The 24,724-nt window shown below is 41.6% G+C and overlaps 1 protein-coding gene across 4 annotated transcripts in view; it reads left to right on the forward strand.

Annotated features, from left to right (window-relative positions):
* The window catches only part of LOC134344498 (disco-interacting protein 2 homolog C), a 664,610-nt gene that overhangs the window by 615,849 nt on the left and 24,037 nt on the right, over positions 1-24,724 (forward strand). For all 4 annotated transcript variants that reach the window (XM_063044395.1, XM_063044396.1, XM_063044397.1 and 1 more), the window contains one exon: positions 20,230-20,287. In XM_063044395.1, coding sequence (XP_062900465.1) covers positions 20,230-20,287 — 58 coding nt within the window. The remainder of the gene's footprint in view (positions 1-20,229; positions 20,288-24,724) is intronic.

Raw genomic sequence — 24,724 nt, forward strand, 5'->3', positions numbered from 1 at the left:
TGCATTTCCACCCTGAAAAATGCCTCTGGTATCCACCTGATCGATGTGTCTCATCATCTTCTTCATCTCTATCAAATCACCTCTCACTTTCCTTCATTCTAAAGAGAAAAGCCTTAGCTCACTCAATTTACCATCATAATCCAGTCAGCATCCTAATAAATCTCCTCGGTACCCTCTCTGAATCTTCTACATCATTTCTACAATCAGGTGACTAGAACTGAACACAATATTCCAAGTGTGGTCTAACCAGAGTTTATTAGAGCTGCAACATTACCTCACAGTTCTTGAACTCAATACTCCCCAACTAATAAAGGCCAACACATCATACTGTATAACCATATAACTATATATCAATCACAGCACAGAAACAGGCCATCTCGGCCCTTCTAGTCCGTGCTGAACGCTTACTCTCACCTAGTCCCACCGACCTGCACTCAGCCCATAACTTTCCATTCCTTTCCCGTCCATATATCTATCCAATTTAACTTTAAATGACAACATCGAACCTGCCTCAACCACTTCTACTGGAAGCTCATTCCACACAGCTACCACTCTCTGAGTAAAGAAGTTCCCCCTCATGTTACCCCTAAACTTTTGCCCTTTAACTCTCAACTCATGTCCTCTTGTTTGAATCTCCCTTACTCTCAATGGAAAAAGCCTATCCACGTCAACTCTACCTATTCCCCTCATAATTTTAAATACCTCTATCAAGTCCCCCCTCAACCTTCTACGCTCCAAAGAATAAAGACTTAACTTGTTCAACCTTTCTCTATAACTTAGGTGATGAAACCCAGGTAACATTCTAGTAAATCTTCTCTGTACTCTCTCTATTTTGTTGACATCTTTCCTATAATTCGGTGACCAGAACTGTACACAATACTCCAAATTTGGCCTTACCAATGCCTTGTACAATTTTAACATTACATCTCAACTCCTATACTCAACGCTCTGATTAATAAAGGCCAGCATACCAAAAGCTTTCTTCACCACCCTATCCACATGAGATTCCACCGTCAGGGAACTTTGCACCATTATTCCTACTTCCTTCCGTTCTACTGCATTCTTCAGTGCCCTACCATTTACCGTGTATGTCCTATTTTGATTAGTCCTACGAAAATGTAGCAACTCACATTTATCAGCATTAAACTCCATCTGCCATCTTTCAGCCCACTCTTCTAACTGGCTTAAATCTCTCAGCAAGCTTTGAAAACCTACTTCATTATCCACAACTCCACCTATCTTAGTATCATCTGCATACTTACTAATCCAATTTTCCACCCCATCATCCAGATCATTAATGTATATGACAAACAGCATTGGACCCAGTACAGATCCCTGAGGCACATCACTAGTCATTGGCCTCCAATCTGACCCTGTCTATCCAGATAATTATATGTACCATCTCTAAGAATACTTTCCATCAATTTACCCACCACTGACATCAAACTCACAGGCCGATAATTGCTAGGTTTACTCTTAGAACACTTTTTAAGCAATGGAACAACGTGAGCAATACGCCAATCCTCCGGCACCATCCCATTTCTAATGACATTTGAAATATTTCTGTCAGAACCCCTGCTATTTCCACACTGACTTCCCTCAAGATCCTAGGGACTATCCTGTCAGGACCCGGAGACTTATCCACTTTTATATTCCTTAAAAGTGCCAGTACTTGCTCTTCTTTAATCATCATAGTTTCCATAACTTCCCTATCTGTTTCCCTTACCTTACACACAATTCAATATCCTTCTCCTTAGTGAATACCGAAGAAAAGAAATTGTTTAAAATCTCCCCTATTTCTTTTGGCTCCACATTTCTTTTGGCAGTCCACTCTGATTCTCTAAGGGACCAATCTTATCCCTCACTATCCATTTGCTATTAATATAACATACATATTCCTAACTACCCTATCAACTTGACACATTGACACCTCGTCTTTTCCAGAATTCCATGGATTATAATATCATTTCTACAGATTGGAAAGTAGCAAGTGCATCCCCACTATTTAATGAAAGAGGGAGAGAGAAAACGAGAAACTACTTAACATTTTATCCAATATCATTGGTGGGGCTCGTGTCTATTATTTTAAGGAAGTGGTGACATGGCACTTGGAAATAATAATAGGATCTGGCAAACGTCGACATGGATTTATGAAAGAAAGATTACAATCTCAGCTTTTTTGGATTATGACCAACGGAGTAGAAAAGGGAGCAACAAGTAGATCTGGTGTATTTGGACTTTGATAAGCTGTCATGTAGAAATTATTTTTAAAATATCCCATATAATTTGGTCTAATATGATTTGAGGATTGATTAACAGATCAGAATAGAAATAAATGTGTCTTGTTTATGTTGGGATTGGGGTGCTGCAAGGATTGATGCACGGCCATGAGCTGTTCACAATCTGTATCAGTGATCTGGATGAGAAAGCCAAGTGTAATATATCCAGGTGGATGATGGTACAAAGCTTATTGCAAATGAGTGTTGTGAAGAGGATGCAGAGAAGCTTCAAAGGAATGTAGACTGAATGCGCGATTTGGTGAGGATGTGGCAGGTGGAATAGAATGAGGAAAAGGGTGAGATCATCCCCTTTGTAGAAAAAAATACAAAACTAAATATAAATAAGAAATTTTGCAGATGCTGGAAATCCAGAACAATATGCACAAAATGGTGGTGGAATTCAGCAGGTCAGGTAGCATCTATGGAGAGGGCAATATTTTGGGCCAAGACCCTTCATCAGGATTCAAATGATTACAAATTTAATATTTTTTATATGGCAATAGATTTAAAGATATTGATGCTCAAAGAAATCTGAGTGGCCTTGTCTGAAAGTTAACATGAGGGGAAACAAGCAATTAGGAAAATAAGTAGTTAGTCAGTCTACACTGCAAGAAGATTTGAGTATGAGTGAAGACATCTCATTACAATTACTTAAAACTGTGATTGAGACTGCACCTGGAAAATTTTACAGGATCTCATCTCTTACTTTAGCTGGCTGGCGGGCGGCGCAGTGGCATCAGCGTCGGACTTCGGAGCAAAGGCTCCTGGGTTTGAATCCAGCCAGCTCCCTTACACGCTTTCCATCCATGCTGGGTTGAGCGTCGAGCTAGCAGCTGGGCCTCGTAAAAATAAGAAAGCCTGCTTAAAAAAAAGCCGTAATGACAGTGTGCCGATGACTCCACTCGGAGTTAAGGGCTTGCTTCTTCTCTTCATCTCTTACTTAATGAAAGAAATGTTTGTCTTAGTGGGAGGGTGATGAACGTTTGTCAGATTGTTCCTGGAAGGAGGTTGGATTGTTGTCCTATCAGGGGACATTAAATTGGTGATCTCATTGAAACCTAGTCTTATGAAGTCTGCCAGGATAGATGTGGAGCTGGTGTTTCTCCTAGTTCAAGCTCAAAATAAAAGATTGACTGTTTGCGACTGAAGGTAGTAACCTCAGGATTACTGCCTGTGCCACGCGACAGTGAGGATAGGAATAGAGTGAGGTGGAGGATAAATGCGTGGCTGAGGGATTGGAGCGGGGAGCAGGGATTCAGATTTCTGGATCATTGGGACCTCTTTTGGGGCAGGTGTGACCTGTACAAAAAGGACAGGTTGCACTTGAATCCCAGGGGGACCAATATCCTGGTGGGGAGGTTTGCCAAGGCTACTGGAGAGAATTTAAACTAGAATTGTTGCGGGGTGGGAACTGAACTGAAGAGACTGGGAAAGAGGAGGTTGGCTCACAAATAGAGAAAGCTTGTAGACAGTGCAAGAGGGAGGATGGGTTGGTGATAGAGAAGGGATGCGCTCAGACCGCATGTTTGAGATGTGTCTATTTTAACGCAAGGAGTGTTGTGAACAAAGCGAATGAGCTTAGAACGTCAATCAGTACTTGTAGGTATGATGTAGTGGCCATTACAGAGGCTTGGATAGCTCAGAGACAGGAATGGTTACTTCAAGTGCTGGGTTTTAGATGTTTCAGAAAGGACAGGAAGGCAAGCAGCAAAAGAGGTGGGGGTGTGGCACTGTTGATCAGAGATAGTGTCACAGCTGCAGAAAAGGTGGACGCCATGGAGGGATTGTCTACGGAGTCTCTGTCGGTGGAGGTTAGGAACAGGAAGGGGTCAATAACTTTACTGGGTGTTTTTTATAGGCCGCCCAATAGTAACAGGGGTATTGAGGAGCAGATAGGGAAGCAGATCCTGGAAAGGTGTAATAATAACAGAGTTGTCGTGATGGGAGATTTTAATTTCCCAAGTATCAATTGGCATCTCCCTAGAGCAAGGGGCTTAGATGGGGTGGAGTTTGTTAGGTGTGTTTAGGAAGGTTTCTTGACACATATGTAGATAAGCCTACAAGAGGAGAGGCTGTACTTGATTTGGTATTGGGAAATGAACCTGGTCAGGTGTCAGATCTCTCAGTGGGAGAGCATTTTGGAGATAGTGATCATAATTCTGTCTCCTCTACAATAGCATTGGAGAGAGAAATTAGGTAGCGACATGGTAGAACAGAGATGATCTTATTAATGGTGGGGCATTAACAAGTGTCCAAATGGTCATCTCCTACTTATGTTCCTTACTTTCTTCTGTGCATCAAGTGAAATTCATCCAAATTCATTTCAGCCACTGTAGTTTGCAGAACTTGAAACACAAACACTTGAACTGAAAACCACCTTTTCCCATAACACTGGGAACCCCCAGATCAAATTGCTCAGCATGGAGTTGCCCCTATTTGTGCCCATGTTCCTGCCTGCAGGAAGGGTCGTAAAATTAGCTATTGATCATGTTTAAAATTTTATAAATTAATGAATTATAACTTTTGGTTGAGACCAATGACACCAGGCATCTTCCTGATTCTTTGAAAGCCACTTCCTATTATGGAAAATCAGGTTAGTCACAGGTTGTAGACCAGATACTACGATTAAGATCCTTATTAGGGGTGAGGTTTGAAGTGTTATTTATGAAAATGTATCAGGTTACCACTCCTTGATACATTAAGGGGTATTTTATAGCTCACATGACTGTGTGGTTGCTACTAGTTCACAGATGTCCTTGCTTCTCATATAACAATTTTGAGTAACAGTTTGAACCATAAAGCCACTAATCAGGAAAGTAGTGTGCTTTGTCGCTGGATCTCTGCTTGTGCCAGCATTGACAACTCCAGTTATATTCAAAGGGTCACCTTAAGAGGCTGTCACTGGTGATGTCTATTTTTAATAAGTGGTTTTGATTGGAAAGGTCTGCCAAAAGCATTACCCGCTACGGGATGGTTGGATGCTTCTGTCATTATAAACCATAGCCGATACCCTCACATTGAATTTAACATCTTTGTTCTTGTTTGCGTAATTGATTGTGGAAGGTGATTAATGTAAAGAGAGATGTTTGGAAGAAATAGCTACTGTACAGAAAATGGCCCACTGATTAGATCAGCATTGATATTGTCATGTGTTAGATTGATTTAGCAACAAATGAACTGTTAGGAAAGGATGGATGAAATGAGGTAGAGCACTCAGTTAGAATTTGTTTAAAATTGAGGATTTCAACATATATGGCAGGGAAATTCAATAATGTATTAACTTAAATAACAATTTATTTACTGTCTTAGTAGGAATTAAAATAAAAAATGCTGGGAATACTCATTGTATCAGACAGAATATGTAGAAAAAGAAATATTGTTAATATTTTGTGTTTATTGCTGGAAATCCGAGCAACACACACAAAATGCTGGAGGAACTCAGCAGGCCAGGCAGCATCTATGGAAGAAAAGTACAGTCGCCTATTTTTCTCCAGTCCTGCTGAAGGGTTTCGACCCAAAATGTGGACTGTACTTTTTTCAGTGGATACTGCCTGGCCTGCTGAGTTTCTCTAGCATTTTGTGTGTGTTAATATTTCCAACTTGGTGATACTTCATTAGAATTTGATGATCCTTCATTGGAACAAATTAGTTTTTTTTTTCCTTTCAGTTTTCCAGCAATTGAAGTTTTTCTTGTTTAATCCCAGTGATGAGGGATTTAGTTTGTGGTAATGTAACTTGCATAGTATTGATTAGAGGAGACGTTCCATGGAACAAGCCTAAGCAGAAATGATTTACTGAAGTGAATATTATCCGGTTGCAAATTATGAATAATATATATTAGGAACGCATGATGGAGTTTGCACAGAAACTCAACTGGGATAGATAATTCGGAAGATCCTTGAAGTGAAAAAGAATTCAATACACTTCACAAAGATGGTTGCATTGTAGGTAGATGAGATAGAAATATATGACTATATTTAAGCAGTTGAACAGAACTATGATATTGAATTACAATATAAGCAAATTTGTTACCATCCACTTGGAACTTAAAAAGGATCAGGCAAAATACTCTAATTTATGAAAAGGAAGGGACGTAGAATACGCGTGTACAAAATGTTCGAGACAAATACAGAAAAATGCTGTATTCTGTGGATTAACAAAGGGATGGAGCTAATCAAAGCCCTAGTTAGACCACATCTAACAGACATCAAACAATTTTGGCCTCCTTGGGGAACTCACTGACCTCAGAGAGCATGCACCATATATTTTCCAGATGATTATTACGCAAATACCAACATCACTCAATTCTTACCCTAATGCATGTATATTCTTATTTTTACCTTGTAATTACGACCTGATAAGATTGAGGTTTTAATTTTTCACATTTGGTCTTCAGCTAATGTAAAACTTGATAGTGACAGTTCTTTTGGATTTTTCAGGACACTTTGTGGTACTATACAGAAATAAATTTAAGTCTTAGTTCTCTCAGCAGAAGTCTTGTGTTTGCTGCAACGTGATTTACCTTTTGCTGCGAGTTTTGGGATATGGACTCTAGTTAATTGGGACACATCAGGACCCGTACATTTTGGCCTAGTTAAGAGGCTGCCCCAACTAGCTGAGGTTTCATGGAAATGGTTTAAAAAAGACAAACTATGGTTTAACTGAGTAATAAATTAAGTATTGAAATATAATACAGAACAAATTAGAACACCACCAATAATACTAGAGCACTATGAAACTGTATTACTTCCACATAATTATCAAAGGATGAATTCATATACTGCATGTTCTTTTGATTGACTGTAAGTGAACAAAATCAGCGCAGGCCCCTAGTGCAGATTATAAGATGCTGTCATTGCTTTCCTGTATGAGTAGTGTCAACAATCACTGCCTTTTAATTCAGCGCCTGTCGACCCAAATGATTATCACAAGCATATGCAACTGACACTATTTGAACACAGTTGCTCTAAGCACAGTGAAGTGTTCGCCAAAGTGCACGCAACTGACACTGCTTAGAAACTGTTCGGCAACAATCTCCTGTCCCAATTAAGTGGCATAGTGTCCCAAATAAATTAAAGGAATTCCGTCTATTTTCTCAATTAGTTTTGTTCTGTAAGGGTTGTCCTATATAGGTGGCTTGTCACGATTAACTGATAGCCCAATTAACCGGAAAGCTCTGAATTTGAAATTGTTCAACCATATTAAAGTGAATCTCTTTGTGAAAAGCAGTTCCTGGCAATGTGCCAGTGATTGACAGAAATTATCGCTCATGTATATAATTTTCTTAATATACGATCCTTATGACTGACCGACATTTAATAGCACACAGTAGCTAATTCATTACAGTAAATTTCCAAACAGGCACTTTTTACAACTGGTTTGATTTCACTGTAATCAGCATCAGATGTAGCCTTTTATTTGATCTTTAATTCTGCCATTGGTCGGATTGAATGTAACACTGCTCCTAGAGCTGCCTTGTACGCTTATTGTACATTCCAGAAGTCATGTACGCTTGTCAGATGTTTGGCCGTCCCAGCAACGTCAGGTGTCTCTAATGATCTTATTTGTTAATCTTCTCTCAGCACCGGCTGGCTGTACTAATCTGAAATAAGCATGTCAGTATAAGACAGTCACACAGCATGGAAACAGGCTCTTCGGTGCAACTCATCCATGCCAACTCTGTTGCCCAACGAGCTTACTCCATCTGTCTGCATTTGGCTCATGGCTGCCTAGACCTCTCCCACCTATGTTCTTCCCCAGCCGGCTTCGAAATGTTGTTAATGTGCCCACTTCAATCACGATTTCTGCCAGCTTGCTCCACATCTGTATCTGCCTTTGCATGAGGAAGCTGCCCCCGATGTCCCCCTTTAAGCCCTGACCTCTGATCTTAAACCCCTCCCTGGGGGTGGGAGAGGTGGGTGACAGGTTTTTCAACCAAAGCCCTCCATAATTTTATGAGGAAGGAGCCAACAAGTCCTGAAGAAGGGTCTCAGCCAGAAATATCGACTGTTTATTATTTTCCATAGATGCTGCCTGACTTGCTGAGTTCCTCCAGCATTTTGTGTGGGTATTGCTTTGGATTTCCAGCACCTGCAGAAGCTCTCATATGTACAATGCATTGGTGTTCAGAACTGGTGAAGAGCAAACTTACTGTTCAACCCTGGACGTGCAGTGGATAAGGCAATCTGAAAGGAGTGGAGTTGAATTGCTGTTTATTCTGAAGTTTTTATTTATGTAGTTGTTCCTTGACCTTTTCCGCTACTGCCTGTCCTTTATAAATATCTTTCTTTCCACATCTTTCTTCAATCAGGTTTGCGTGACAGTCTGGGTTGGGTCTTGTGGAATGTGCTCTTCACTGACATTTTATATACTTTTTGGTTCACTGGCATATTTTGCTGTTTAAGTTACAAAAATATTTCTACAGTCTCTGTGCATGGGTTATTAAGTTTATACAGTAGCAAAGTTTCTCCTTATCTGAAACCATGGTCTCCATGAAATCTGTGCCATGTAACCCAGTTGGTAGTCACTAAGCTGACACATCAACCTGGATTGCACCGGGGGAAGAAAAAGAACATGTTGGTGCTCATTTGGGCTTATAGAACATTATAGCATAGTATTGGCCCTTTGACCCATGACGTCATGCCAACCTTCTAACCAAAGATCAATCTAACTTTCCCTCCCACATAACCCTCCATTTTTCCATCATCTATCTGCTTACCTAAGAGTTGCTTAAATGCCTTTAATATATCTGCCTCTATCAACACTCCTGACAGGGCATCCGTGCACCCACCACTCTCTGTGTAAAGAACTTACTTCTGACATCCCTGTATACGTTCCTCCTTAAAATTGTGCTCCCTTATATTAGCCATTTCCGTCCTGGATAAATGTCTCTGGCTATCCATTCTCTGAGTGCCTCTTATCATCTTGTACATCGCCAACAAGTCACCTCTCATCCTCCATAGAAACCATAGAAACTACAGCACAGAAACAGGCCCTTTGGCCCTTCTTGGCTGTGCCGAACCATTTTCTGCCTAGTCCCACTGACCTGCACATGGACCATATCCCTCCATACACCTCCCATCCATGTATCTGTCCAATTTATTCTTAAATGTTAAAAAAGAACCCGCATTTACCACCTCGTCTGGCAGCTCATTCCATACTCCCACCACTCTGTGTGTGAAGAAGCCGCCCCTAATGTTCCCTTTAAACTTTTCCCCCCTCACCCTTAACCCATGTCCTCTGGTTTTTTTCTCCCCTTGCCTCAGTGAAAAAAGCCTGCTTGCATTCACTCTATCTATACCCATCATAATTTTATATACCTCTATCAAATCTCCCCTCATTCTTCTACGCTCCAGGGAATAAAGTCCTAACCTATTCAACCTTTCTCTGTAACTGAGTTTCTCAAGTCCCGGCAACATCCTTGTAAACCTTCTCTGCACTCTTTCAACCTTATTTATATCCTTCCTGTAACTTGGTGACCAAAACTGAACACAATACTCCAGATTCGGCCTCACCAATGCCTTATACAACCTCATCATAACATTCCAGCTCTTATACTCAATACTTTGATTAATAAAGGCCAATGTACCAAAAGCTCTCTTTACGACCCTATCTACCTGTGACACCACTTTTAGGGAATTTTGTATCTGTATTCCCAGATCCCTCTGTTCCACTGCACTCCTCAGTGTCTTACCATTAACCCTGTATGTTCTACGTTGGTTTGTCCTTCCAACGTGCAATACCTCACACTTGTCAGTATTAAACTCCATCTGCCATTTTTCAGCCCATTTTTCCAGATGGTGCAAGTCCCTCTGCAGACTCTGAAAACCTTCCTCACTGTCTACTACACCTCCAATCTTTGTATCATCAGCAAATTTGCTGATCCAATTTACCACATTATCATCCAGATCATTGATATAGATGACAAATAACAATGGACCCAGCACTGATCCCTGTGGCACACCACTATACCTAGCGACTGAATCTATACTGTATACCTAGCGACTGAATCTTCCTAACTAACCTCCCATGCGGGACCTTGTCAAAGGCCTTACTGAAGTCCATGTAGACAATATCCACTGCCTTCCCTTCATCCACTTTCCTGGTAACCTCCTCGAAAAACTCCAACAGATTGGTCAAACATGACCTACCACGCACAAAGCCATGTTGACTCTCCCTAATAAGCCCCTGTCTATCCAAATGCTTGTAGATTTGTCTCTTAGTACTCCCTCCAATAACTTACCTACTACTGACGTTAAACTCACCGGCCTATAATTTCCCGTATTAATTTTCGATCCTTTTTTAAACAATGGAACAACATGAGCCACTCTCCAATCCTCCGGCATTTCACCCATAGACAGCGACATTTTAAATATTTCTGCCAGGGCCCCCGCAATTTCAACACTAGTCTCCTTCAAGGTCCGAGGGAACACCCTGTCAGGTCCCGGGGATTTATCCACTTTAATTTTCCTCAAGACAGCAAGCACCTCCTCCTTTTCAATCTGTACAGTTGCCATGGTCTCACTACTTGATTCCCTCAATTCCATAGATTTCATGCCAGCTTCCTTAGTAAATACAGACGCAAAAAACCTATTTAAGATCTCCCCCATTTCCTTTGGTTCCGCACAAAGCCGACCACTCTGATCTTCAAGAGGACCAATTTTATCCCTTACAATCCTTTTGCTCTTAATATACTTGTAAAAGCTCTTTGGATTATCCTTCACTTTGACTGCCAAGGCAACCTCATGTCTTCTTTTTGCCCTCCTGATTTCTTTCTTAAGTATTTTCTTGCACTTCTTATACTCCTCAAGCACCTGGTTTACCCCCTGTTTCCTATACATTTCATACAACTCCCTCTTCTTCTTTATCAGAGTTGCAATATCCCAAGGTTCCTTATTCCTATTCAATTTGCCTTTAATCCTGACAGGAACATACAAACTCTGCACTCTCAAAATTTCCCCTTTGAAGGCTTCCCACCTACCAATCATATCTTTGCCAGAGAATAACCTGTCCCAATCCACGCTTTTTAGATCCTTTCTCATTTCTTCAAATTTGGCCTTCTTCCAGTTCAGAACCTCAACCCTAGGACCAGATCTATCCTTGTCCATGATCAAATTGAAACTAATGGCGTTATGATCACTGGAACCAAAGTGCTCCCCTACACAGACTTTCGTCACTTGCCCTAATTCATTTCCTAACAGGAGATCCAATATTGCATCCCCTCTAGTTGGTCCCTCTATATACTGATTTAGAAAACTCTCCTGAACACATTTTACAAACTCTAAACCATCTAGACCCCTAACAGTATGGGAGTCCCAATCAATGTATGGAAAATTAAAATCCCCTACCACCACAACTTTATGTTTCCTGCAGTTGTCTGCTATCTCTCTGCAGATTTGCTCTTCACAGTCTCGTTGGCTATTGGGGTGGTCTGTAATACAATCCCACTAATGTGGCCATACCTTTCCTGTTTCTCAGCTCCACCCATAAGGACTCAGTAGACAAGCCCTCTAATCTGTCCTGCCTGAGCACCGCTGTAATATTTTTCCTAACAAGCAATGCTACTCCCCCACCTTTCATTCCTCTGCCTCGATCACATCTGAAAATCGGAACCCTGGAATATTAAGCTGCCAGTCCTGCCCCTCCTGTAGCCATGTTTCACTAATTGCTACAACATCATAATTCCACGTGTCAATCCACGCCCTCAACTCATCCTCCTTCCCCGCAATACTCCTAGCATTGAAATATATACACCTCAGAAAATTTTTACCACCACTCACATCCTTTCTATCTGCGGGTTAGCTTAAACTTTCAACATCATTTATTTTCACCCCAGCCACACTGTCAGCTCTGGCACTCTGGTTCCCATCCCCCTGCAAATCTAGTTTAAAGCCTCCCCAATAGCACTAACAAACCTCCCTGAAAGGATATTGGTCCCCCTGTGGTTCAAGTGTAACCCGTCTCTCTTGTACAGGTCCCACCTGCCCCAGAAGAGGTCCCAATGATCCTGAAATCTGAAACCCTGCCCCCTACACCAGTTCCTCAGCCACTTGTTCCTCCTCCAGAGCATCCTATTCCTACCCTCCTCCTCCGCTCCAAAGAAAGAAGCCCTCGGTCGCTTCATAAGGGATGTTGAATCCACCACAGGACGGATGCCCTTGCTACTGTGCTGGTCGTCCATACCAGGAGGAGAGATGAGGGCCAGCAGATCACACTGCCTGCTGAACCTGCACGCAAAGCAACGCTACAGACCTGTGAGATAAGATCCAAGGCCAAGGAAGCAAACCTGGCACCGAGCAAGGTGAAAGAGGCCTGGTGCAGAGTGGAGGATTTACCATAGTTCAGTTGCAGAACTTGAATGGGTCCATGAATTAATAATGAATCAATGTGGAGCAAACCCCTATAAGAAGCTTCAAATTCCAAATAACCTTGTGAAATGAGAATAAGTGAGAATAAAACCAATGAACTGCCCAGGATCACAGTGAGGAGGAGAGAGGTGAGTCAGTGTACTGCTGATTAAAAATAAAACATGGTGTTGGAGTGAGGTAAATCATGAAAGACACAGTCAGTAGACTCAGTGAATTATGATCAAGATCCACATGGGTGCTGTGGACAAAATGGAGAGACAGGTAGTGTTAAGGAAACAGGTAGGATGCAAAGGACTTAGACAGATTAGGAGAATGGGCAAGAAAGTGGCAAATGAAATACTGTGTTGGAAAATGCATGGTCATGCACTTTGGTAGTAGAAGTAAATGTGTGGACTATTTTCTAAATGGGGAGAAAATCCAAAAATCTGAGATGCGAAGGCACTTGGGAGTCCTTGTGCAAAACACCCTGAAGGTTAACTTGCAGGTTGAGTCGGTGGTGAAGAAAGCAAATGCCACATTAGCATTTATTTCAAGAGGTCGAGAATACAAGAGCAGGGGTGTGTTGCTGAGGCTTTGTAAGGCACTGGTGAGGCCTCACCTTGAGTATTGTGAACAGTTTTAAGCCCCTCATCTTAGAAAAGATGTGCTGGCAATGAAGAGGATCTAGAGAAGGTTAGCAAGGATGATTCCAGGAATGAAAGGGTTGTCATACGAGGAACGTTTGATGGCTCTGGGTCTGTACTCACTGGAATTCAGAAGGATGAGGGGGGGATCTCATTAAAATCTTTTGAATGTTGAGAGGCCTAGACAGAGTAGATGTGGAAAGGATGTTTCCCATAGTGGGAGTCCAAGACAAGAGGGCACAGCCTCAGGTTAGAGGGGCACCCTTTCAAAACAGTGATGTGGAGAAATTTCTTTAGCCAAAGGGTGTTGAATTTGTGGAATTTGTTGCCACATGCAGCTGTGAAGTCCAGGTCATTGTGTGTATTTAAGGCAGGGATTGATAGGTTCTTGATTAGACATGGCATCAAAGTTTACAGGGAGAAGGCGGGGAACTGGAGTTGAGGAGGAGAAGAAAAAAGGATCAGCCATGATTGAATGGTGGAGCAGACTCGATGGGCCAGGTGGCCTAATTCTACTCCTATGTCTTTTGGTCTTGTGCTCTAAAATGGATCAGTTCTGTGCTGCATAACACAGCCTCTGTGGTACAAGGGTGCCTGGGCAGTGAATCATAAAGGACACAATCAGTGGATGAAGTGAATTAGGAGGGACTTGGGTGAGCTGAATCAGGAGGGATCCAGTTGTGGGTGAGCTGAATCAGGGGGGATCTGGTTGTGGGTGAGGTGAAATCATGAAGGATGCAGGAATGGCAGTCACTTATTTATATGAGCAGACTCCCACAGCCAGTGGAATAATAATCTGATAAAACCTTTCAGTGGTGTCTTTGAGGCGTAGTTTTTGCCAGTGAAGCACTGATAGCTCCCCAGCTCTTCGTCAAATATCACCATTGGTGAGTGTTGTGTCCTCCCGAGAAGGCACATCGTATCTGCATCTAATGTGACCTTCCTATTTCTGAGAGGGGGTGAGAGAGACCAGAGAATTATAGAGCATCATGCAAGAATTATGGAGCAATTAATCTAACGTCAATAGAGGCTGGAAATGATTATGAAGGAAGTGATAACAAGGCATTTGAAAAATAATAATTAGATTGGGCAGGGATCAGCACAGGCCTGTGAAATGGCAATCATGTTTGACAAATGTTTGTTTTCAAGGTAATAAATCTGTAAGTAAGGTGAAAATCAATACAATCTGCATGTGCTGGTAAGGTGAAATAACAACACAAAATGCTGGAAACACTCAGCAGGTCAGGCAACATCTGAGGAGAGAGACTCAAAATTAATGTTTGAAGTCCAAGACCCTGTGTTGGATAAGTATGCTGTATTTAGACTTTCAGAAGGTGCCAGGAGTCACTCAAGATTAATAATTTGAACCAAAGATTTTGCAGAATTTGGTATACTGGCTTGTCTAAGAGTTGTTTAATAGCTAGGATGGAGGTGTTCTGCAAAGCTATCTCCCATTGTAGGAGCAACACTGTGGGTAATGAATGTTGTAGGCTGAACTGGAGGAGGCGCAAGCCAATTGTCACTTCACATGGAAGGACTGCTTGATAATGGGAAGGGAAAAGGAAAAAGGGCACGTGTTTTTTTTTACTTATTTGCATGGGAAATTCCCTTGAGAAGTGACGCAAATGGGTGGAGATACAAAGGGAAAAGATAACAGGCCTGTTGGGATGCTGATAGTGGTGGCATTGACAGAAATTCCGAAGGATGCTACCGGTCAAGTTATCTGAAGGAAATATTTAGAGACCAGCTCTTGGGAAGCAGGAAACATGGATGTCATGCAGTGAACGGCATTGAAAGATTTAGAGAGAAGCAGGTAGTCCCAATGTTGCTTGGTGTGGTATGGCCACTTTCTCAAAAGGTGAAAGAGAATTGACTATGATCACAAGAGATTCTGCAGTTCCTGGAAATCTTGAGCAACATACAAAATGCTGGAGGAACTCAACAAGCCAGGCAGAATCAACAGAGGGGAATAAACAGTGGGCTTCTTGGGAAGGCATTTGGCCCACAGCATCAACTGAGAATTAGCTCTAGTCTTGAACTGTAATCTTTAGTTCTGTAGAATGGAAAAGCCCACAAAATGTAGTGGATGCAACCCATTGCATCACAGGAAAAGCCCTCCCTACCATTGAGCACAAGGAGTACTGCCACAAGAAAGCAGCAACCCTAATCAAGGACCCACCATCGAAGCCATGCTCTGCTCTCTCTGCTGCCGTCGGAAAGGAGGTAGAGGCCCCACAGCGCCAGGTTCAGGAACAGTTATTACCCTTTAACTATCAGGCTCTTGGACCAGTGTAGACAACTTGACTCATCTCAATACTGAACTCATTCCACAACCTATGTCCTTACATTCAAGGACTCTGCAATGCATGTTCTCAATATTATTTATTATTTATTTATTTTTAAAAGTTATTATTGTGTTTGTATTTGCATAGCAGCTCGTCTTCTTTTATACATTGGTGTTTGTCTATCTTTGTGTGTAGTTTTTCATTGACTGTGCTGTATTTCTTTGTCTCTACTCTGAATGCCCACAAGTAAATGAATCTCAGGGTAGTTGGGCCATCGGTTAATGAGGGCAGTTGTCCATTTGGGACAACTCTTAAAAAAACAAAAACCAATCGAGAAAATTGACTCTTTGTTTATTTGGCACACCATGTCACTTAACTTGGGCAGGAAACTGTTGCCGAGCAGGTTATAGTTGGCATCAGTTGCCATTAGACACTGCACCATGCTTAGAGCAAAAACTTTTAAAATAGCATCAGTTGCATGTGTTTGTATTCAAAAAGCAGTGATTTTTGTCACTTATAGTTGGTGAGAAATAAGCAGTAAGTCAATTCTGAACTGTTTTGCTCCCGGCAGTTTCAAAAACTCCAGCTTGGAGATGCCAGAAATAGCTGGGACTGAAAATGCAATGATTTCACTACTTAAACAAGTGTTGTGTATTTAATATTTCAGTAAATTTTGAGTAATATTGTGAATGTATTATTTTATTAAACATGCTTTGTTGTTTAAATTTGTATGTAAAAGTACATGAATGGCATACATCATTATGCCACCATGTCATAAGTGCACGCCTTGCACTAGTAAAACAAACTAAAGGCATGTTATCCCCAGTTCTGTGTTTTTCTTTTGATTAGTTTTATGCTTTGAAGTTACAAAACCTAACAGTTTTAAAACGAACTACAGAGCAGATGAAGAACAACATGTTTTTCTTCTCAAGGGGGGAGAGAGTGAGAGAAGTTTGAGTTTTTGAAAACGAGCACTGCATGTTTTTTCTTTAGATGTTTGAGTTAAAAAAAGGCAAAAAATGGATGAAATTAACATGTTCATAAACAGTGATTACCTGGTGATAATAAAAATAAAATTTTAATAACTGGATATATCGAAAAGATAGACGCGTTCCATTGGATAACAGATAACTGCTTGATGTATCCTGAATGAATTGAGCAGTATTTTGAAGCAAATGAAATAACCAGTGAAAAACAAGTGCTAGTTTTGCTGAGCGAAACAGGTGAAAAGGCATACGGTTTGTTCAGAAGTTTCACTGCTGCAGCCAAACCAGCCAAAATGAGTTTTGCTGAATTGTGAAAGTAATGCAGGAACATTTAGAACCAAAACCATTGTTGATTGCAGAAAACTTCGGGTTTCATAAGTGGAATCAAGAGGCAAGGGATTCCATTGCAGCTGACATGGCTGAATTGAAGAAATTGTCTGAGCATTGTCAGATCAGTAACACACATAATGACACACTGAGAGATTGTGTAGTTTCTGGAATCTTACAAGAATGTTTTCAAAAATGGCTCCTAACTGAAGTACAACTCACATTTAAAAGAGCAGCTGAAATTGCTGTATCAATGGAAACAGCACCCAGAGACACAAGTGAACTGCAGTCAAGAATGAAAGTGAGCATGAACATTACTGATCGTCAACCACTAATGTCCATTTTCAGTCCACAGAAGGGTATTCCACTAACAACAGCAGCATGAATACAGAGGTGGGCTCTTTTTCTTGGAGGACAGAATTACAGAATTGAATTCAAGAGGATGACTAAGTATGGAAATGCTGATGGATTGTCCCATTTACCCTTAGAAAAGGAAATGCCTGGGAAATTTACAAAAGAGGACCCTCCTCTTGATGTATTCTCCCTAATGCAAATCAAAAATCTCCTTCTTACAGCAGAGATAATACAAAGGGAATCCAAATAAGACCCCACACTGTCTCAAGTCCGCGTGGCCACCCAAGATGGCTGGAATCTGCAGAAGTTGTTCACTATTACATGAGATGCATTCTATACTGAGTTGGAATTTATAGCTAAGCAGGGAGGAGAGTTGTGTATTTAATATTTCAATAATATTTGGGTGAGATAGGGAGATGTCTATCCCAGCATGTGAAGACAGACTCCGGTGGATTGAGCAGACAAGACCAATGGAAGATCCAATGGTCAAGAAAGTGGTCTCGGCAAGCGTCGTGGATTGTGTAGAGCATGACAAGACACAAGACATCCTGATCATCCACTGCGCCTAGTCCCATCTCCAGCCATCTCGACTCTTGTCTTGCCACTAGATCCAGATAGGAAGAGAGAGTGAGGCTGACGCTGCGCAACTCTCCCTCACTTAAATCGAAATCAAGCCTAAGTCTCGACACCATCATCATCAACATGCTGGTTGGTGGTGTAGTGGCATCAGTGCTGGACTTCGGGGTGAGAGGTCCCAAGTTCGAAACTGGCCGGCTCCCTTGCACGCTGTCCATCCGTGCTGGATTGAGCGTTGAGCTGGCAACCCGACCTCGTAAAAAGTACCAATGGTGTTGAGGTCTTCATCGATGACGATGGATGAACCTTAATATTTGGGTAATATTATAAATATACTTGATTGAGCATTCTTTGTTTGCATAATTGATTACGGGTTATATGTAAGAGTACGTGAGTGGCATGCATCATTATGCCACCATGATATAAGTGCGCGTCTCACTAAATAAAACAAACTAAGGACACATTATCCATGGCTCTGTGTTTTTCCTTTGATTAGTTTTATGTTTTGGAGTTAAAAAAAAAACATAACAGGAACTACAGAGGCTTTGAAGCTATCAACAATTACCTTGAATGTTACAATGAAAGTGAAGATCTGGAGGATGCAATCATTGATAGCATCGTACGAAAGCAGTCCAGTATCTGTACTTGGTGTGTGTGCTGATTTTGTTCATTGCATACACTGGACGAATTCCTCTGTCGATAACTATTAGGAACTAATACATGGTTTTATAGGACTGGCATACAACCTGTTACTCAGTTTTCCTTTTTCACTATTTCCATGAAACTTCAGCTAATTGGGGCAGCCGCTTAATTGGGCCAAAATATACAGTAACTGATGTGTCCCAATTAGATGGAATCTGCCGTATATGTTGAGATACACATGCTTTGATAATAAGTTTACTTTGAACTTTGAACTTTGAACTTGTGATGAAAATTAACCGAACTATAGTTTGCACTGCAGACAGCAATGCCAACAAAAAAACTCTCAGACAAACTGTTGGAAAAGTCTTGTCCTGGTGGAACAAATCAATTAACTAAAATGTGGGAGACAGGGTTTTGAATGAGTACTGCTGTTCAAATTGCACAGATCACTGGAACACAAAGCATAGTTATTGATGTGTGCAAATGGATTGAGTCTGATTGAAGTATATCTATTGGAATTGTATGTCTATTGATTAGTTTAATGCTTATTGAGGGCCTACGATTCCATGGTACATTTAACAAATAACAAAAAGCATGCTTCAAAATTTATTGTAAAAATCTATTGGGAACTGTATTTAAATTTTAAACATGTATAGCACAAATCTGAGTTCTAATTGAATGTATAAGTCTGTGGTGGTGAGAGATTATTTAGATTATGAAGACACGCAGTCCTCTTTTATTGTCATTTAGTAATGCATGCATTAGGAAATGATACAATATTTCCTCCGGTGTGATATCACAAAACACAGGACAGACCAAGACTGAAAAAACTAACAAAACCACATGATTATAACGTATAGTTACAACAGTGCAACAATACCATAACTTGATGAAGAAGTCCATGAGCACAGTAAAAAGTTCAAAGTCTCTCAAATGCCCCACATCTCACGCAGACGGGAGAAGGAAGAAAAACTCTCCCTGCCATGCCGACCATAGTCCGACTCTGAGTCATCCGAAAACTTTGATCCTCCGATTCAGCTCTTTGACACTGAGTACTGAGCGCCATCTCTGTCCGAACAATTCGACCTCAATCTCGGTCGCCAGCAGCAGGCAAAGCCGGGGATTTTGAGGCCTTCCCTCCGGAAGATTCCCGACCACACAGTAACGACAGCAGCGAACGGGTGTTTCAGAAATTTCTCCAGATGTTGCTCTGTGCTTTCACGTCCGTCTCCATCAAATCAGAATTGTGCACGGCCCCTATTTAACAGATACGATATCACTTTTCACCGGAGGGCTGCGCACGCACGGCGCACTGCTCTCTCTCCTCCCGCCAGATGTCATTTCAGATAATGGGCAAACAAATCTTAATTGGGGAGGACTTACAAGTAACTCAAAGTTGATAAATGAAGTTTATGAGATCTTGTTTCCATTATTATCGGTATATGAGATAGAGAAATTGCCGACTATGGGTCAGCAGATTGCATAAAGAGTTATTGATTCTAAAACTACTTAACAAGCATGTAAGTTACTGTGACTATGGTCAAAAATATTATAAGGTTGAACCCAATGTAAAAAGGGGAGACCCAGGGTTTGATAAATAACAGCACAGTTTGCTTTTCCTATCATTGTTTGCCTTTTTTTGCTTTTAATATAGCAGCAGATTGTGAAAACAGACATTGGAAAAAATCTTAAAAGACTGCTATTGAATAAATCTGTGGAATTTTTAACTTGCACAACACGGGCGTGACTATTAGCAGAAGCCTACACGACATCCCCTTTTTTGCTTACAGGGTCCGCTTAGTGGAACGAGGATCTCCTCACAGCCTGCCACTAATGGAATCCGGAAAAGTGAGTAACAAATTTGACTTTGAAAAATGGATTTAAAAACAAGAAGCAAATATTCATGTGTTTGCAATTAAGTGTGTTTTGATATTTTCCAGAAACTTATGGTGGATTTTATGCTTAGCCAGGTGAAGGATGTATGTTTTGAAAGTTTCCAATGTATTAGAAAGGAAAAGCTGAAACGAAAGTGGGTAATCTTCGGGTGGGCACACAGTGTTGCATTATTGTATCATTCTGAATGCTGGCCAGCTTTGTGCTTGAGATTACAGTTGAGTTTCTCTTGTGAAGTTTGTTCTTCTCCATGAGGAGCTAATTTGAAACTAGTTAAAAACTAACGTCATGTGAGTGTTCTGGAGTTGGCAGAGCTTGGTTGGGTTCAGCCAGAGTGGAAGGGAGTGTGTTTTGGCAGTTCTGCGCTCAATGTTTAATGAAAACATCCTTGTTGTTTATTTATGTGGAAGATTAGCTGCCTTCATAGGAATTTCATCCCTGAGAGTGGAAGTGGTGTTGTCCTGTACTGAAATTCACGTCTGCCGTAATCCAACGATGGGGCAGTGTGCTGATTGCAAAGGGACAGAAAAGAGTCGGAAGGTTATTCAATACTGAAAACGGACCTTCAGCCCAACTCATCCATGTTGACCAATTTGCCTGACTGAGCTAGTCACATTTGCCTGCATTTGGCCCATATCCCTCAATCTTTCCTATTGGTCTACCTGTACAAACAGCTTCAAATTGTCATTATTTACTCATTTTGGAGAGACAGTGCTCAGTAGGCCCTTCTGGTCCTTTGAGCCGTGCTGCCGGCAGCCCACTGATTTTAACCCTAGCCGAATCATGTGATAATTTACAATGACCAATTAACCTACTAACTGGTATGTCTTTGGACTGTGGGAGGAAACCAGAGCACCCGGAGGAAACCCATGCGCACACAGGAGGGAATGTACAAATTTGTTTACTGAGGACACCAGAATTGAACTCCCAACTCCGACACCCTCATCTGTAATGGCGTCGTGCTAACTGCTACGTTGCCATGGTGCTCAGACTTGCTAATTATTCCAGTTTCTCTCCCTTCCTATGGCAGCTCATTCCATATACACACTACTTTCTGTGTGGGGGAAAAGTTGCCCCTCAGATCCCTTTCAAATCTCTCCCCCCTTGCTTTAAACTTGTATCCTCTAGTTTTAGACTCCTCTACACAAGGAAAAAGATTACGGATGTTTACCTTATCTGTTCCCATCGATGTCTCCGGGACCATAGCCCTCCATTCCTGACAGACACCCGGGTACCTGCCTCCTGTAACTTAGGGGTGACTACCTCCTTGTAGCTCCTATCTATCACCACCTCAGTTTCCCATATGAGCCAGAGGAAACTGAACTGCAGCTCTGGTTCTTTAATATGTTCTCCGAGGGGCTGACACATGGTGCAGATGTGTCAATCCAGGAGTGTGGAGGTCTCCCAGAATCCCCACATCTCGCACAAAGAATACAACGCAGCCCCTGGAGCCATTCTCGCTGCACTAACTGTGTACTAACAGATGAAGAATGAAGGATTATGGTTGCAGCTATGAAAACAGATTATTGAGAATAAGGATTTTTATTTTCATTTGAAGTCAGGAAGTTGAAAGATCTAAACTGAACCGTTATGGTTGTGATCACTAATGATGAAATTACATTGTTATTGGCAGTCATGTTTTGAAAATTATGTTTTAAGAATTCTCAGTAATGCTAATGGTTAGTTGTGCAAGTTTGGTTTAGGAAACTCTGCTGATAATTCAGCATGTCAAAATGTACGATGGTGCCCAGTGTGAACTTGTGTTTACTAAAACAGAAGGGATCAACTTTGTTCGCCATATACATTCGCATGTATTAGGAATTGGCTGTGGTGTGTTGGCGTGACTTGCAAAAAAAACAGTAACATTAAACAATTATAAAGAATAAAGAATTATATAAAAAGTAAAGATTGAAGCTAAAGTACAGCCGTGGATTAAAATCTGCATAAATACATAGAAACATAGAAACATAGAAAATAGGTGCAGGAGTAGGCCATTCGGCCCTTCGATCCTGCACCGCCATTTATTATGATCATGGCTGATCATCCAACTCAGAACCCCGCCCCAGCCTTCCCTCCATACCCCCTGACCCCTGTAGCCACAAGGGCCATATCTAACTCCCTCTTAAACATAGCCAATGAACTGGCCTCAACAGTTTCCTGTGGCAGAGAATTCCACAGATTCACCACTCTCTGTGTGAAGAAGTTTTTCCTAATCTCGGTCCTAAAAGGCTTCCCCTCTATCCTCAAACTGTGACCCCTCGTTCTGGACTTCCCCAACATCGGGAACAATCTTCCTGCATCTAGCCTGTCCAATCCCTTTAGGATCTTATACGTTTCAATCAGATCCCCCCTCAATCTTCTAAATTCCAACGAGTACAAGCCCAGTTCATCCAGTCTTTCTTCATATGAAAGTCCTGCCATCCCAGGAATCAATCTGGTGAACCTTCTTTGTATTCCCTCTATGGCAAAGATGTCTTTCCTCAGATTAGGGGACCAAAACTGCACACAATACTCCAGGTGTGGTCTCACCAAGGCCTTGTACAACTGCAGTAGTACCTCCCTGCTCCTGTACTCGAATCCTCTTGCTATAAATGCCAGCATACCATTTGCCTTTTTCACCGCCTGCTGTACCTGCATGCCCACTTTCAATGACTGGTGTATAATGACACCCAGGTCTCGTTGCACCTCCCCTTTTCCTAATCGGCCACCATTCAGATAATAATCTGTTTTCCTATTTTTGCCACCAAAATGGCTAACTTCACATTTATCCACATTAAATTGCATCTGCCATGAGTTTGCCCACTCACCCAACCTATCCAAGTCACCCTGCATCCTCTTAGCATCTTCCTCACTGCTAACACTGCCACCCAGCTTCGTGTCATCCGCAAACTTGGAGATGCTACATTTAATTCCCTCATCCAAGTCATTAATATATATTGTAAACAACTGGGGTCCCAGCACTGAGCCTTGCGGTACCCCACTAGTCACCGTCTGCCATTCTGAAAAGGTCCCGTTTATTCCCACTCTTTGCTTCCTGTCTGCTAACCAATTCTCCACCCACACCAATACCTTACCCCCAATACCGTGTGCTTTAAGTTTGCACACTAATCTCCTGTGTGGGACCTTGTCAAAAGCCTTTTGAAAATCCAAATATACCACATCCACTGGTTCTCCCCTATCCACTCTACTAGTTACACCCTCAAAAAATTCTATGAGATTCGTCAGACATGATTTTCCTTTCACAAATCCATGCTGACTTTGTCCGATCATTTCACCGCTTTCCAAATGTGCTGTTATCACATCCTTGATAACTGACTCCAGCAGTTTCCCCACCACCGACGTTAGGCTAACCGGTCTATAATTCCCCGGTTTCTCTCTCCCTCCTTTTTTTAAAAAGTGGGGTTACATTAGCCACCCTCCAATCCTCAGGAACTAGTCCAGAATCTAACGAGTTTTGAAAAATTATCACTAATGCATCCACTATTTCTTGGGCTACTTCCTTAAGCACTCTAGGATGCAGACCATCTGGCCCTGGGGATTTATCTGCCTTCAATCCCTTCAATTTACCTAACACCACTTCCCTACTAACATGTATTTCACTCAGTTCCTCCATCTCACTGGACCCTCTGTCCCTTACTATTTCTGGAAGATTATTTATGTCCTCCTTAGTGAAGACAGAACCAAAGTAATTATTCAATTGGTCTGCCATGTCCTTGCTCCCCATAATCAATTCACCTGTTTCTGTCTGCAGGGGACCTACATTTGTCTTTACCAGTCTTTTCCTTTTTACATATCTATAAAAGCTTTTACAGTCCGTTTTTATGTTCCCCGCCAGATTTCTCTCATAATCTTTTTTCCCCTTCCTAATTAAGTCCTTTGTCCTCCTCTGCTGAACTCTGAATTTCTCCCAGTCCTCAGGTGAGCCACTTTCTCTGGCTAATTTGTATGCTTCTTCTTTGGAATTGATACTATCCCTAATTTCTCTTGTCAGCCACGGGTGCACTACCTTCCTTGATTTATTCTTTTGCCAAACTGGGATGAACAATTGTTGTAGTTCATCCATGCAACCTTTAAATGCTTGCCATTGCATATCCACCGTCAATCCTTTAAGTGTCATTTGCCAATGTGTTTATATTTTAATGCAAGAAACATCATGAACAAAGCGGATGAGCTTAGGGACTGGATCAGTGCTTGGAGCTATGATGTTGTGGTCATTACAGAGACTTGGATGGCTCAGGGGCAGTATTGGTTACTTAGAGTGCCAGGCTTTAGATGTTTCAGAAAGGACAGGGACGGAGTCAAAAGAGGTGGGGGCATGGCACTGTTGATCAGGGATAGTGTCACAGCTGCAGAAAAGGAGGAAGTCAAGAAAGGATTGTCTACTGAGTCTCT

This window comes from Mobula hypostoma, chromosome 3 (assembly GCF_963921235.1).
Source record: "Mobula hypostoma chromosome 3, sMobHyp1.1, whole genome shotgun sequence".
In the NCBI taxonomy this organism is placed as follows: domain Eukaryota; kingdom Metazoa; phylum Chordata; class Chondrichthyes; order Myliobatiformes; family Myliobatidae; genus Mobula; species Mobula hypostoma.